Source organism: Vigna radiata, chromosome 7 (genome assembly GCF_000741045.1).
Source record: "Vigna radiata var. radiata cultivar VC1973A chromosome 7, Vradiata_ver6, whole genome shotgun sequence".
Taxonomy (NCBI): domain Eukaryota; kingdom Viridiplantae; phylum Streptophyta; class Magnoliopsida; order Fabales; family Fabaceae; genus Vigna; species Vigna radiata.
Window position 1 is genome coordinate 4,016,340 of NC_028357.1, and position 14,453 is coordinate 4,030,792.

The window sequence follows — 14,453 nt, forward strand, 5'->3', positions numbered from 1 at the left end:
GACTCTTAGTAATTATGTTTCCTTTACCGCATTTTTGTTCATAAATTGTATAAAAATTGGTTCCAAATTACTTATAATGGGAAAAAATGATGAGAAAGAAATTAGGCATTCCAAAACGAGTTTCATAGTCATAGTTGACCTTCCTGTGCAAAAAGTTCAACTGAATTACCCACTTATTTTGCCTTTGGTACCAGTTTTGTTCCTACACTATGACTCTTAGTAATTATGCTTCGTTGGTTTATTGAACGTCCCTAATTCTGAAAGAAAATATCACAAATATGGTCAGTTCAAAAGCACAAATTGCACAAAAAACCAGAATGTGCGAAATGTTCATAACTTGTTTTATTTCAAGTTACAGTTCAACCAATAAGTCAAAGAAGTTGGGACTTTCTCACTTCCTAAATGAAAGCGCAGGTTTTATGTTCGCACGACGACACTCCGATAGCAATGGGTGGCTTGGTGGAGGGAAGACGAGACCGTCTAGGTTTTGCGTACGAACGACGACACTCCGTCGACATTGGGTGGTTGGGTGGAGGGAAGACGACACCGTCTATGTTTTGCCTACGAACGCCGTACGACAACACTTTCGGTAGCAGCGGTGGTAGGGTGGAGGGAAGACAAGTCTCTCTCTGGTTTTCATGCTTAAAGATTCTCTCTCAAATGTTTCTCAGATTACAAATTTGAAAATGAGAAAATAAAACCCAAATTTGAAACCTGCCCCCAATTCTCATTGCCACATCATTCTCATATTAAAAATTCATTTTCCACGTGCACCACTCACATTTAAACACGTGTCTCGTGTCTAAATGTTGTTAAAATCTGTTGTTTACATATCATTTTCCATCTATTTAAGGTTATAGGAGTTATACGGACAAGGTTATAGGAGTTATACGGACAAGGTTGCATCAAAGTTTGTTGGTATGAATGTAGAGAGTTCAGTCTTGGAAGTTATAGTGACACATTTTACATTTTAATGATCATTCATTTTCAATTAGGAAGGAGTGATACATTTGGTGATGAGAGTAAGAGAAGATATTGTTTAGGTGCTTCCAATATAGTTTATGACATAATACAAACTAACCTTATGTGACTATAATAAGATGAAACTAGTTGACAATAATTTTACAAAATAGTAAAAACTACCATAAGTGCATGACTCGTCATAACTCGACATTTATACCTTTTTCAGTAAAACCGTATGCTTAAGATTATTTAATTCGTTTGTGTTGTGTAATGTTTATGCTTTAATTATATGTATCAAGTTTTATTGTTGCTTTTGTTTTGTTTTTTTTAAATGTGAGTTTGAAAGATATCAGCCATGAGCATATGCTAAAAAACACTGGAATTAAGACGTAGAATAAGAAATATTTTATGTCAGTTCTTATTAATTGTAATTTCTTTCTATTGGATGTTAGATCAATGGAAATTAAATTAATTTAAATTACTTGTTAAAACATAAAAAAAACAAGTGCAATCAATAATTGCTAAGTTTGTTTTACTACATTAGTTCAGAAATAAGTATTAACTAACAACTTTTGAGCATATAAAATATAATTACTTCTCTTGATACGATTCATTTCATATTTAAAATTCAGAGACTATTTCATATTTAAAATCCAGATATTCTATCCGATCTACTCATGTGTTATTTATTTTTATAATAATAAAAAGTAATAAAATTATTATTATGATTATTATTATAATTATAAAATTAAATATAAATAATTTTTTTAATTTTATTGAAAAGAACTTTTATTTGCTTTTTTAAATAATTTTTAATTAAAAAACATTAAGTTTAAGAAAACAGTCAAATAAAAGAAGATTGAATTTTTAAAAAATAATATAAAAGATAATATGGAAAAAAATAATTATTTTAATTCAAAAAAATTATTTCAAAGATATAATTAGAAAACAGAACACGCAATAAAAAAATCCCTTGAATATATAAAAGGTTAAATTAATCTGTTTGAGTTAAAAGGTAAAACTAAGAGAAACGCCATTGAAGTTATGGAAGAAGTGGAAGGTCGGCGAATAAGGAGATTTGTGCCTCAAAGGCTCTCACGCCGCCGTCTTCTCCCACTTCACAGTTCTTCCTCTTCCTCTTCCTCTTCCAACATTTCCAACACAGTTTCTTGCTGGTAAATCACCTTCTTCGATTGTTTCATTTTCCTCCATCTCTGTGTGCATAGAACTTAATATCTGTAATGTCTAAATGCAGCTATTGCGACTACAAAATCTCCTCATTTAACACACCTCTTTTTCTCTTGGGTCGCCGATACTCCAGGTCATATTCTCTGTTCGGCATGCGCGCACGGTTCTGCTTTTTATTCATTATTTCTTACACTTGCTTTGCATGCCTCATGTATCTTATAGGTTTTTCAAAATATGGTTCTCAATTGGGGTTGGCTTTAGCCTCTCTGCGCTATTTGGAGTTTCTGTGGTGAGAATTTTGGTGTTTCTCAATTTCCTTTTTCTTATTAAATGTTGAGTCGATGGTAAATTAGTTTTAGCAAGGTGCAATACAGCTGGTATTAGCTCTTGAATGGTGGAAATTGTTGTTAAGGTCCTTGAATATACAGTTATTCGATACTCTAATCAATCCTTGAGTGTGTATTCCATTTGTCAAATTAGTTATCGACATTTGTGACGCGGGGACTAATTTGACTTGAGGAATGCATATTCAGGGAATCTAAGTGCAATTTTCATCATAGAATCACTAGTATGACCAGCCGTAACGGTCTTTTTAGATTTTTTTTTTTTTCATAGGCACTTCTAAGGAAAAAATGAAATAAACTTTTGCATAAACCCACAAGATAAATTTAGCTTATGCATAAATTAATTATAAAAGCTCTTTTATACTTGTTTCTCTAAATAGATTATCTTTTACTTTGTACTTATAGAGTAGTTTGTCTCTTCTTCTAGAAGTACTTGTGAAATTTATTCAAGCTGGTAATCTCTGAGGGACTATTTTGGTTATTTGCTCTGAATATTTTATTTTTTGGATTTCAATTAATTTGTATAGTACCGAATATGTCCAGATTCTTCTTTGGGAACTAGCCAGAACATTGCAACTCTGTGGTGGCAGCATTAAGCTTGGAAACTTTGCCAGTACCTGGCTGTTTGGTTTACCTCCTTTGGTTGGCAACTTTGTTTCTCCTTCCTTTCAAATTTAAATCAGTTTGTTATTTGTTTTTTTGAAAGGAATAACATAGACAAGGCAAATATGGCAGCACTAAAAGACCCTCATGGAAAATGTGAATAATCTTTTTCTTTCATGTGCTTAAGAACTTAATAACTGCATCTTATGCAGTTGCCCGGGTTAAGTTTATCACTTGCTGATGTTGGGTACGCTTGTGTTTCTACCATCATATCCGTCTCTGTGCACGAATTTGGTCATGCAGTTGCTGCCGCAAGGTTAGTTGTCTTCACATATTTTGCCTCTGACTAAAACTTAATATTATCAACTATTGTTGTGTTACTGTGTTGATAAACCTTTGGTTTGCTGTCATCTATATTACTTCCTCCTAAAGTATACAAAACATCTTCGTAGTTAGTTATCTTAGTTGAGTGGTTGTTTAAATACTAAATAAGCATTTCTTCTACTGAACTCCTGGTCAAAAGCATTCCTTTTCCGAAACTTTATCTAAAGCTAAAGAAAATCCATGATTTAGATGAACAAGATGAGAAATTAAACTATTTTGTGCATTTTAGTTGTAGCAATTATTAAATTAATAATTAATCATTTAACTTAACATAGTTTTGACAGAGAATTTAGGAGTTTGAAAAATGAAATTCACAAAGTATCTCAATAGTTGTCTAACATACGACTGTCATAATTACTAAATTGTTTCTTAATGTTACAGATATTAGTTTATTATGTTAGAGATATGATTTGATGACATTAAATAGGGAAATTTAATATAATTGACAGGGAAATATTAAAATATTTCCTATTATTAGATATTGGTTTTGTTCGTTATTATTTTTCTTCATTATACCCATGTGTGTACCCAACACATGAAATTCATTATAATGTCCACAATTTTTTTATTGTATGTGTTATATGTTGAGGCTTTATGAATAGATTTTAGGTGCTCCTTATTGCTGTTGAACATATTTTAGCATCAGTTGCAATTGTGATACATGTTTAAATCGTCACCGAGGGTGTATCTCTAATGGTCATTTTAGCTGTAAAGTTTTGTTATTCTTTTATTTAATATGTGACCATGCAAGTACAAGAATTGTATAACCCCGAATTTAGTTTTTGCTTGAAATGATGAAAGCTAGATTCTCATGATTTAATCTTTTCAATGAATAGCAGTGAGGGAATACAAATAGAGTACATTGCCATCTTCATTGCAATATTATTTCCTGGTGCACTGGTTGCCTATGAATTGTTCCAGACTGTGCCTCATTGGACTGCTCTCCGTGTGTATTCTGCTGGCATTTGGCACAATGCAGTCGTAAGTTGAATAGAATAGGATCCGTTGATACTAGTATTAAGGATGGACACTTGAACTACTTGATAACCTTTTTTTCTTGTATGTTCTAGAATTTAAAAAGAAATTGAAAATATATACTTGTTAAAGAAGGGAAAGCAATATGTACCATTTCTTGATTGGTCCAGTTGAATTAAATTTGTCCTATTTCACTAAACTTTTAGCTCATGGCAGTTGCACTAGGTCTAGTTGTTTAAGCTTTTCAGAGAGTTGATCCTTGCTTGTTGCCTCTATGGCCAATTATTATATCATTTTTTATGTTTACAAGTAATAAAATATGATTAATCAATTATAAAAATATCTTTTCAAAGCTATGGATCACTACTAAAGTTGCCATCATTCTGCTTCAGTGTCTTTGGAGTTGGTCACTATCCTATGCCATCCAAGGTTTTGATGATTTCAAGATGTGCAGTTAAGCTTTTGATTGCCTTTAAATATGGTTCGTTCTGAGTTGTCAATAACACACTCAATTTTAATTGTAAGGGGGAAACCGTTGAGGGAGTCTCTCTATTTTCTTGTATCTCTCTTATTCTTTTTGTACAGTCTGTTCAGTACCTTTTTCTGATATTTATTTTCAGATTCCGAACAGACTCCTCGAGGTGTTTGAGAGACCTGGCCTCTCACTCCCTATTCCACTCCTAAGGAACCCCACTTCTAATTCTTCCTTGTGGTACCCTCTTCCCTTTCAGTTACGTCACTAATCAGCTAATTCGTAGACTAGTTTCTGTTACTAACTGATTCAGGCATGCTGAGGCATCTAACATTGAATTAAACCAATTAGGTGAAATTATATACCATATAAGTATTATATGATCAACTGAATAAAAAACTGACAAAATCTTTGTAAAATGTTTAGGTAAGTTTATATATTAGCATCAAAAGATCATATTGTTCTGCAAAATACATAATAATAATAATAATAATACAAATACTAAATTAACTGAATTAAATAATTTTATATTGATTAAATATGCTTAGGATGTACCATATAAAACAGAAACTGTACAGAAGTTACCAATCAATATATCACTGACACAAAGGCTTGGGTTCAACAGTGGTATTTTTGTTAAAATAAAATTGAAATGGTCTTCAATCCAACCATGACTGGCTGTGTGTGGTTCGGATGGTTCGAACCTGGTGTGACAGTTCAATGACCAGTTTTTAAATACTGATTTTAGTGGCTAGACTGAACTGATCAAAGGACTGGCTCACAGTCGAATTAGTTGGCCCGACTAGCCTGGTCCAGTTTTCTCAATCATGATTATATCTGTACCATAGCTCCAGAATAATTACAACTCATCAAAATCTTGCATGAAAATAATCCTGTATGATGATATTCTAACAGATCTTAAGTAGCGCAATATGACTTTTGGAAGAAATCATCTAAAGTTAATTAATTGGTGTAAGTTTCATTTTGTTCTGCATTGGTGTCATTAGATCCTGAGTTTCTATTCTTATAATTTTGGGAGTATCCATGTCTTTAGTTTGATTTTTAAATGATCGAGATTGCTAATTTCATTTGTACACCTTCTACAATTTTCTAGTGTTGTGCAGCTTGCGGACTGGCATTATTCTTCTTGCCCTTGATCTTGTTTCCCTTTTACAGCAGTGGTCACAATCCCATGGTACTTTTTTTTAAACCATTTCAGGTTTATCATTTTGTTTGGTTCTTATATATCTTGCCCTTTCTTTTTGCATGTTGGTGGCTACATGGGAGCAGGTTTTGAATGTACCCCCAACCTCACCTTTGTCTGGTTATTTAGCTCCTGGTGACGTTATTCTGTCGATAGATGATGTATCCATCAGAAATGCACAAGAATGGTTGAAGCTCAATACGTTGACATATAATGTTAAGCTTAATAATGTAAATCTTTCTCATCGCACTGGAGAATTGGAGACTGTCAATAAAATGAAGGGTTATTGTGTCCCTAGTTTTATGATGGAAGAAATCAAAATCACCAAATGGCTGGGAAATCAACATGTTTGTCCCGGTGAACTTACTGCCTTTGTAAAATTATGCTCTGCTAATGGTACACTTCATGATGGTCAGAATAAAACTGATCTTTTGAACATTGGACGGAGTATGTACTGCTTAAAAGCTAAAGATGTCGTCAAGCGTAAGAGGTGTGGTGATGACAGGGGACTAGCCACATTAAGGGGAGGTGGCTGTACGTGCCTTCAGGTAGACAATTGTTTTAACGTTTATGAAATTACTAATTTATGCCAATGTGTCTACTCTGTTCCTTTTACACTATACCTCGATATTTAAGAAAATAACTAGCAACTGAATGTTCTTGGATATTTTTCACAGGATGAATTTTGTTTAGCTCCAGTTCAGGAGCCTGGATTGGTGTGGGTTGAGATTGCATATTCAAGTCCTTCTCGTGAATGTTTGTCACATGAACAAAACAGATTTCAATTTTCTAAGACTTCCGGTGTTAAGGCAACTAATTGTGGTGGGACTTTTATTTTTGTTGGTGACGTCGTCTCTATGGCACATTCAATTAAGCTAACATCATATCAGCCTCGATGGGGACCACAAATTGTTGCATACTTTCCAAGTATACTGGAAAGGATATTAATATGGACATTTCATACCTCTCTTGCGCTGGCTCTTTTCAATGCTTTGCCTGTAAGTGATGAATACGTTCTTCCTTATGTTAGGCATTACCAAGCATATACAAGTAGATATTATCCCTGAATATAAGTTATCAGCTCTATGTTTGATGCTTTAGTGTGATATAGAAGACTATCTATAACTTCACCTCAGACAACAAGAAGCTGTTCAATGAAGATAAAAGAGAGGCTAACTAAAAAAAATGAAAAATTAGAGTAGTTGCTAATCTTTTTTGAGTAAGTTAATTATATTTAGAGTATAATTGACGTTCAATGGATTATTAGAATACATGTACCCTTCTGCATATTATGATGAATTTAAGGGGTTTGTAGTCTAGTTATAAGCTCGTTGGGTTCTAATTAAAGAAAGGTAGTTCTTCTAAAAAGTGTTACTAAAATTGTTAACTGTATGCTCTTTTTGTTGCTTCCAATGCTGTTTTAAGGAGAAATTTAGATCAGATTAATAGATCAGAAAACAATAGTCAGTTTACTTTTTTACGATAGGCTTATTTTTTTTAAAGTTAGGTTAAATTAATATGCAATTCAATGAAATATTTGACAATTTTAAATTGATACCTATGTTTTAAAAGACTATAAATGGAGCCTTAAATGTAAAAGTCATTTTTAATTGTGTTGTTTACTACCGTGAAATTAAGGTTTTTGCAGGGTTCCGTCAAGCAGAGGACCTAATTGAACATTCTTATTCTTAAATAGTTCAGGAATTTATTGAAAAATTAAATTAGCTGCTTAAACTGTTTAAATATTTTCAATTAGGTCCCCGCTCTCTAGGTGGAGTTCTGATGGAACTCAGGGAGGTTCCTCAATAAAATTGATTAATTAGTTCAAATACATACTTACAAACGTTAAGAGAATTATTTAAAAATCTCAAAATAGTCCACCGTCTTACAAATTAATTGGACCACTATGTTAACAGTAAACAAATGTAAGAATATGAAGGCAGAAATATTAATGTCTGGCCATCTCGCTTTATGTTGCATAGTTTTCAGATTTTCTTGAGTAATTACTGTTTAGACAAGGATAACGTGTACTTCATAGCAAATGGCCAAGTGGAAAAGAGCTAGGATTGTATTTATCTCAATCTGCTCATTGTTGATCAAAGAAACTGTTAGTTTTTCTATCTTTTGCCAGTTGATATTTGAAGAAAATGATTTGGTTTGTTTAATCCCGTATAAACTGCTTTTATTGATGGAATGAAGATTGAAAGGAATGTAGAATATGTGAAAGTCTTTTGAAGTATACTATTATACTTGTATTGAATTTCCTCTTATAATGATATGATATTATCAGGTCTATCTTCTGGATGGTGAATATATTTTAGATGCAACTTTATGCCACTTTACTTCTCTAAGCTCCAGGAAGAGGAAGAAGGTTCTTAGAGTATGCCTTCTTGGTGGGTCACTTGTTTCTATTATTGTCTGTTTCCGAGAACTACTTCAGTTTTATTTTTTTTAATATCATCGTTTATTTAAATTTTTCTTTGATGTGTATGGGAACAGCTCACCACCTTTCACAAAGATGCACCATGTAAATATTTGGTTCGAAATCTAAATTAACCAACTTTTCACACCCACACTCAAAATCACGTAACTTTTAACAATTTGATAGTCCAATCATTGAATTGTAATTATTAGTTACTGTATTATTCTAATTCATAAATATTTTGTCCTGTACTTGAAATTTCCTGACATTTGTGTATCTGTATTTTAGAACATTTTAATCATCATAGAATTATTAAGAGTTTTGGTCTTTTTATACCCATCATGGGGTACATAAAGGCATCATGAGGGTGCAGAAAGTCTTTGTTCTAATCTTTAGTTGTAATGCTTTTGAACTGTATCTGATATAAACTAGACTTCATCTCGAATGTTCTGAATAGTTTTCCTCCCATTTTATCCACAAATGCCACCAGGGATTCTTCGTTATGACTCTTATTTCTGAAGTTGGTCAATCATCTTTTTGAAATTTCAGAACCAACTTTTTCAGTGAAAAATCTTGCTTTTATGTTATCTTCTAATCTTTTCAATGTGAGAATATGAATGATCATATTACAGACCTATAGACTTGACACAAGTGTGGGTTTTCTCTATCAAACGAAGCTGAAGTTGACATTCGACCCATTTTTAGAAATTTAAATATAAGTAGAAAATCTTACATGAACTAAAATTTAAAAACTTAGATAATACATAAAAACCACAAAACTCGTAAATATTAAATTTTAAGATTTTATACTAAAAAAATTCATAAATATTCAATTTCTCCACTCTAATTCAATGAAAAGTTCTATCACACCCCAAATCAAGTCAGTTTTATTGTGTAATAGATATAATAATAATAATAATAATAAATTTTTGTGTATTATTTATTAATACTCCTTTTTGAACCTAACGGTATAGAAAACGATGAAAACAAAACGAGTTTAGAAAAAGCAATGTAAGATACTAGAATGATAAAAAAAAAAGTGACAAAAAATAGAAGATGGAATAAAAAAGAAGTATACAAGTTTCTTTGGAAATCTCTAGGTTTTGAAAGAGTGTGGACCAAGGATATTGTAGAAATTGAAAAGGTGTAACGCAAAAAAGATTAAATAATATGAATTTACATGGAAAATTTGATCTCAAAGAGTTCCTTTGAAAGAATAGTGTTTGAAAAAGAGTGATTGGACATTTGAAAAATTTGTGGATAGGATTTGAAAAACAGACACCATTAGGTCTAATTTGTTTCATACTATTCAAATAGTTGAATTGAAATTAAATTCAAATTTATATCTTTTCAAAAGTTTGAATTTTTGTAAATTTCAATTTCAATAACTAGATTGAAATTCAAATTCATGTTTAAGAAAATAGTTTTGATGTTTATAAATTAGTTTACTATCAATTTTTATTTTTCTTAAACCAAATTTAAGTTTTAAAGAATTTAGAAACAGATAAATGAATGTTATGGATATTAAACATTAAATGTGTGAAAAGACTAGAAAAAATGAAGTGAATTTAAAACAGTATTAACAATAATAGTATATTTAGTGTGAAATAGCTTTACATAATAAATATAATTGCTAATTAACTGTTAATTAGAAATATATAAAATATGGTTTCGTAAAATACACTTTCCATAAAGTATACTCTCTATGCATATATTAGATAATTTAGTTTCATAGTTATTACAACTTTAAAATTAAAAAATGAGAATCATAATTATTGTTTATATAGTATTAAAATGATCATAAAGTTTTTGTTAGCTATGGAGGAAATATTGAAACATTTTAGATGTGGCATTTTGTTCATATTTATGTTTTTATATAATGTTTAATTATAGTTTTTTAATTAATTTTTTGTGATTTAAAAATTCATTTAATTATTAAGCTATGAGGTTAAAATTAATGGACTAAAAGCACCTTTACATTACTTATACATTCTTTCTTTTCTCAAAAATCTTATACTTTTAAATTTGTCCATTAACTAAAAACATTGACCAATCAAAATATGCCACGTCATCCTCTTCTCTTAAGTGAAAACCTCCATCTTCCTCATCAGCTCCACCGTTCGCCACCATACAGAAGCATATCTCCTCCACGCCGGAGAAACGCTAACAACTCAGATCGAACCGTCCTTGCACCTGCATCGGACAACCACGGCAGCCACCCAGTAGATCTGCCACGACTAGCTCGCGAAAGGAGATCGCATCACGCGTCACCAACGTCAGCCCTCCCTGCACCGTTATTCACCACGACCGCACCAACCGCGAGCCACCCAGCCATCACCCACCTCAAAGAAGAGCTTCGTTTGAGAGAAGGAGAGAGTTGCAATGTGGCAATTTCTCATTGCATAGTCAATAGGTCATACAATTCATCAAATATTCAAAATTGCTCAAAGATTAAAAAAATGCTTTATTTAAATATTAATATTTTTCGATTTCTTTACAAATTTGGATTGTACATGTAATATGGTTGAATGAAAATTTATGCAAAAAACTAAAATAAGTTGTTGATTATTTATTAATATTTTTAAATAATTTATTTATTTATTTACGTGAGTAATTATTTAGTCACCATATTTCTTAAATATTTTTAAAATAGATTGGATTTTTTTTAAATTCTTTAGATATTTATAATTGTGACATCCCAAATATTATATGGACATACAATATAATAGGATTCAGCTATTATAGTATGTAAAAGTAGTTGAGAGAGTGAAATACCAGTATTAGATGCATACAGTCATCCAAATTTGGCTGAAAATTTAAAATTTGATACAAGTTTAATAATTCTCCAAAATACATGACCAACTAAAGATTTAAGGAGGCCTAAAGAGTGTTTTCAAAATACAGGTCATGATAAAATAAGGCTAGAAGTCCTTTCCAAATAAAGAGTTATCTAAACTAAGAACTAGTAGAAGTCCTAAGAACTCGGAGTCGGGTCTTCTTCAGTCTCCAACGCTCGCTCCAAAGGCACAACATCATCTGCTCACATCCAAGGATTTGGATGATTATCGCAAGGGGAAAGTCACACACATACAAAACACACAATTGCAAGGGTAAGCTAGGTATAAAAAGCATGTTATCAATCAAGTATTTCAAGCATGTAAGGACCATAACACCATACAGACTATGACCAAATGCATTTTGTTAATACCAATGACCGACCATGTGATTTGACCATCCGGATTAGTATGAAATGTCAAGTTCCAGGGGTTTGTGCACTTGTGGTGGCCTCTACTGTTTTGCAAAGCCATTGCCAACGGGTTTCACCCTTACCACACACAAGTGTAAGTCCATCCAAATTCATCTTGGCCCATAAATGGAGATACCCAAGACTAGGACCTCCTGTTATTCTCACCACATGACTCATCATTCTCTATTTGAACATGGATGGTCATTAGAATGTCAAGATAAACCCCATAAGGACACTCTGACCATTCATACGGTCAATCACAAGAAACTATAGGGCATCACCATATAACCTCCCTTGAGGATCATGAAATTATGTCCAATAACCATACTTGTTACACTTACACCAACCATCACTTTGTTACACTTACATAACTCACATACTTTGTACATACATGCGTTCAACTATAATTCACAACTCAATACATCATACCCTTAGTCGTGTTGCACAATCATTCCTTTAGTTATGTCATAAAAAAAACTCATACATACTTAGACATTACATATTTTCACATAAACATTACTTATTAACATAAATTTCTTTATAATCTTTAATTACCAACACTTAAGTAATTCAAATAGCTTGGAGACCCTCACCAATGGCTCCGGAAGGATAAAAAACCCCGCAGAACGACCTAAAGAACGTCCAAAACGGACGTCCAGAACTCCCAAAACGTCAAAAAAAAAAAAAAACAACTGAAAAGGGCGCCCAGCCCCCTTTAGGGGCGCTCGGGCACCATAATTAAGGTGAAACAGCTTGTTGAAGGGCGCCTAGGCATGGATTCTGCAGATTTTCTGCAGATTTTGTAGAACTCACCCACTCTCATTTCGTTTTAGGCCTTTTGGTGGATTTCTACCATCCCTAATTCATTGTATAGGCTTATCTAAACTTGTTAAAGTGGCCCTAAAGGCATGGATTCTGCAGATTTTCTGCAGATTTTGCAGAACTCACCCACTCTCATTTCGTTTTAGGCCTTTTGGTGGATTTCCACCATCCCTAATTCGTTCTATAGGCTTATCTAAACTTGTTAAAGTGGCCCTAAACGTTCCTAACTTCATTCTTTAGTTGCTATGCACAAATTTACACTCAAAAACTTCAATTTCCTCAACCTATGGGCTCAAACCTAAATTTACCACCTGAGGACTGTTCTTGGCTATTTTGAAATTTCTCACAAGTCACTTTGGACTTACCTAAGTTGTCTCAACTGTCTAATTCAAGCTATAACTCCTAGAACTCAAAACCACTACCTCACTTCCTAAAATCCAGTCTAAAACACCATACCCAACTTAGGATTTCAACTAGTAACTTGCACAAGACAATTCACAGTCCTTAACCACTCAATTTCCACATCAAACATATTACTCATACCATTACAAATCACGATTTCACAGTTAATATGCAAGCGCACATAACTCAACATAATCCCAACAAAATCTCAACAAAATAACTTCATACATGCATCAATACATAATCCCAAGTAAATTCCCAATTCATGCAAACCCAAATTCCCAAAACAGAAGTAAAATCCCTAACTTCTCTTACCTTTGACTCTGAATAGTCAAGCTCACAGATGCCCAAATTCTGTCCCGCGTCTCAGGGAACCCTAACAGTGCCTATAGATCGTCAATTGATGATAGAATAAAAATCTTAGAGCACCATAACAACTAAAATTGAAAGAATAGGAAATGGGCTACATGTAATCAAATTGGTTGCATGCTTACAACCCTAGAATGAATAGAAAGGGGGCTTCAACTAACCAGTTGCAGAAAAGAAAAATCGATCTATTCGAAACGTTGCCCTTGAAGCCCCGATCAACTAGGTAGCTTCTGTTCAACAAACCAAGGATCAAAATCTGAGTTGAGATGAAGAGGTTGTAAGGCAGGGAAGGAGAAAAACATAGAAAGGGTGGCTGTTCTTCAGAAACGAATGAACTTAAAATGTTAAGTTTATTTTTTTTACTTTACTAATATTTTACCCAACTTATCCTATGCTGCCACTTGACCATGTTGAAGTCAGTTCATTTTTATGAGTCCTTACAATAATTATCAAGAAAATAGATAATATTTATGATTATTTTAAATATACTTATAATATATTACATTATCATAAATGAGACTTCATAAAAAAAAAAAAAGTTAAAAACTCGATCAAATTCTAGATAAAGAGATATAAAAAGAATATATTAGAAGAGCTTATGAACTTTTTTGAAAGGCTTAATTATATCTTGTCTTCAATTTTTCTATTTTTATATTATTTTTAAATTTGATGTAGTGTTGAGTTTCTAAGGTTAATTTTACGATAATTTTATTATAGATTCTGAAATTAAATTGAAATAATTTCTTTATTTTTATTATTATAATTATAATTTATATTTTATGAATGTCTTTTGTCTCCAAATTAACTAAAAATTAAGAATTTTTACATTAAAACTAATTAGTGAGGTATTGTAATCTATATTCATTTTGATTATATGAGTTTAAAAGTTTTTAAATTTAATTAAGATTTTACTTTGATTTTATTTAGAAACTTTTATATAATTAAATAAATTTTTATTCATAAGTGAGACTTTACTTTGATAAAAGATAATAATTTTAATAAGACTTTACTTTAGAGATTAACTTTTTACTTAGGAAGAAGGCAAATGAATAAATATG

General features: G+C 32.0%; 1 protein-coding gene across 2 annotated transcripts; it reads left to right on the top strand.

Moving 5' to 3' along the window:
- The first annotated feature begins 1,982 nt into the window (after window positions 1-1,982).
- On the top strand, window positions 1,983-8,706 carry LOC106765870 (membrane-bound transcription factor site-2 protease homolog). 2 transcript variants are annotated; one of them, XM_022782881.1, is made up of 10 exons: window positions 1,983-2,138; window positions 2,219-2,284; window positions 2,374-2,440; window positions 3,039-3,137; window positions 3,311-3,414; window positions 4,319-4,463; window positions 6,044-6,124; window positions 6,220-6,681; window positions 6,811-7,131; window positions 8,424-8,706. In XM_022782881.1, the coding sequence occupies exons 1-10, from the start codon at window positions 2,008-2,010 to the stop codon at window positions 8,586-8,588; spliced, it is 1,641 nt and encodes a 546-aa protein (XP_022638602.1). In that variant the 5' UTR covers window positions 1,983-2,007; the 3' UTR covers window positions 8,589-8,706. The 2 variants fall into 2 exon arrangements, with proteins under 2 accessions (XP_022638602.1, XP_014506125.1); XM_014650639.2 differs by having other exon boundaries at window positions 4,322-4,463.
- The last annotated feature ends 5,747 nt before the right edge of the window (window positions 8,707-14,453 follow it).

Excerpts from the sequence above, each read along its gene's own strand:
- LOC106765870 (XM_022782881.1), top strand. The coding sequence starts at position 2,008 with ATGGAAGAAGTGGAAGGTCGGCGAATAAGGAGATTTGTGCCTCAAAGG. Across the intron at positions 2,285-2,373 it reads TTGGGTCGCCGATACTCCAG|GTTTTTCAAAATATGGTTCT; the intron begins GTCATATTCTCT and ends TGTATCTTATAG. Across the intron at positions 6,125-6,219 it reads GCAGTGGTCACAATCCCATG|GTTTTGAATGTACCCCCAAC; the intron begins GTACTTTTTTTT and ends ACATGGGAGCAG.